Genomic DNA, 737 nt, shown 5'->3' with positions numbered 1-737 from the left:
ATGGACGCGAACGCCCCGTGGTCCTCTATGGACCTCGACTTCGACCTCAACAGTGTACCAGTCAACCTGGATGGCGCTGTTCCAGGTTGGTAAAGGTCATACTACCTGCGGGCAAACCAGCGGAAAGGGTGCCCCGCGTTCTGGCTCACTCACCACCTGCCCCCGCGTCCCCCCTCCTGCAGATGGCTTGCCTCCCGACGACCTAGCGGACGCGTGGCTGTCCGATTTTGTCCTGCCCCGCACTGGCTCGCCTGGGTTCGACGTTCTTGCTCCTACCAACAACGCACACGCTGTGCTGGAGGAACCCATGCGGTGCGCACCGCGCCGCGCAGGCTGTGAGGGGCGTCCGCCTCCGCATTTCTCAGCCTTTCGGGCTTTGATCCTGCGTAACCAGAGCACCCTGCACGAATACGCGGCACATGGTGCTCAACCGACCTTCCAACCGACACGGGCGCTCAGCTTTCCTAATCCTGACGAAACCCTGCCTTGCTCGATCGGCTATCCATGCGCAGGACCGTCCCCATCGCCGCAACCGGCGGCGCGACCACGAATGCGGTGCCAGCATCCCCCTTCGCTTCTGGCACGGCAAGCTCGGCGCCCGCAGTCGCGGCGGTCGCAGCCGCCGTAGCGCCGCAGCCCACCGTCATCAGCCGCGCCACCGCGTCGCGCCGCACCCTCGGCCACGCCGCCGCCGCGCCGCGCCCGGCAGCCATCCCCGCACCCACGGCAGCGGCGGC

General features: G+C 67.6%; 1 protein-coding gene across 1 annotated transcript in view; it reads left to right on the top strand.

Moving 5' to 3' along the window:
* The window catches only part of MNEG_3642 (hypothetical protein), a gene marked incomplete at both ends in the record, with an annotated part of 1945 nt that continues 1208 nt past the window's right edge, over nucleotides 1–737 (top strand). The window contains 2 exons of the mRNA XM_014047881.1: nucleotides 1–85; nucleotides 183–262. Coding sequence (XP_013903335.1) covers nucleotides 1–85; nucleotides 183–262 — 165 coding nt within the window. The remainder of the gene's footprint in view (nucleotides 86–182; nucleotides 263–737) is intronic.

Source organism: Monoraphidium neglectum (genome assembly GCF_000611645.1).
Source record: "Monoraphidium neglectum strain SAG 48.87 unplaced genomic scaffold scaffold00467, whole genome shotgun sequence".
Taxonomy (NCBI): Eukaryota; Viridiplantae; Chlorophyta; class Chlorophyceae; order Sphaeropleales; family Selenastraceae; genus Monoraphidium; species Monoraphidium neglectum.
The sequence above is the reverse complement of the archived record's forward strand: the minus strand, read 5'-3'. Positions and strand labels throughout refer to the sequence as shown.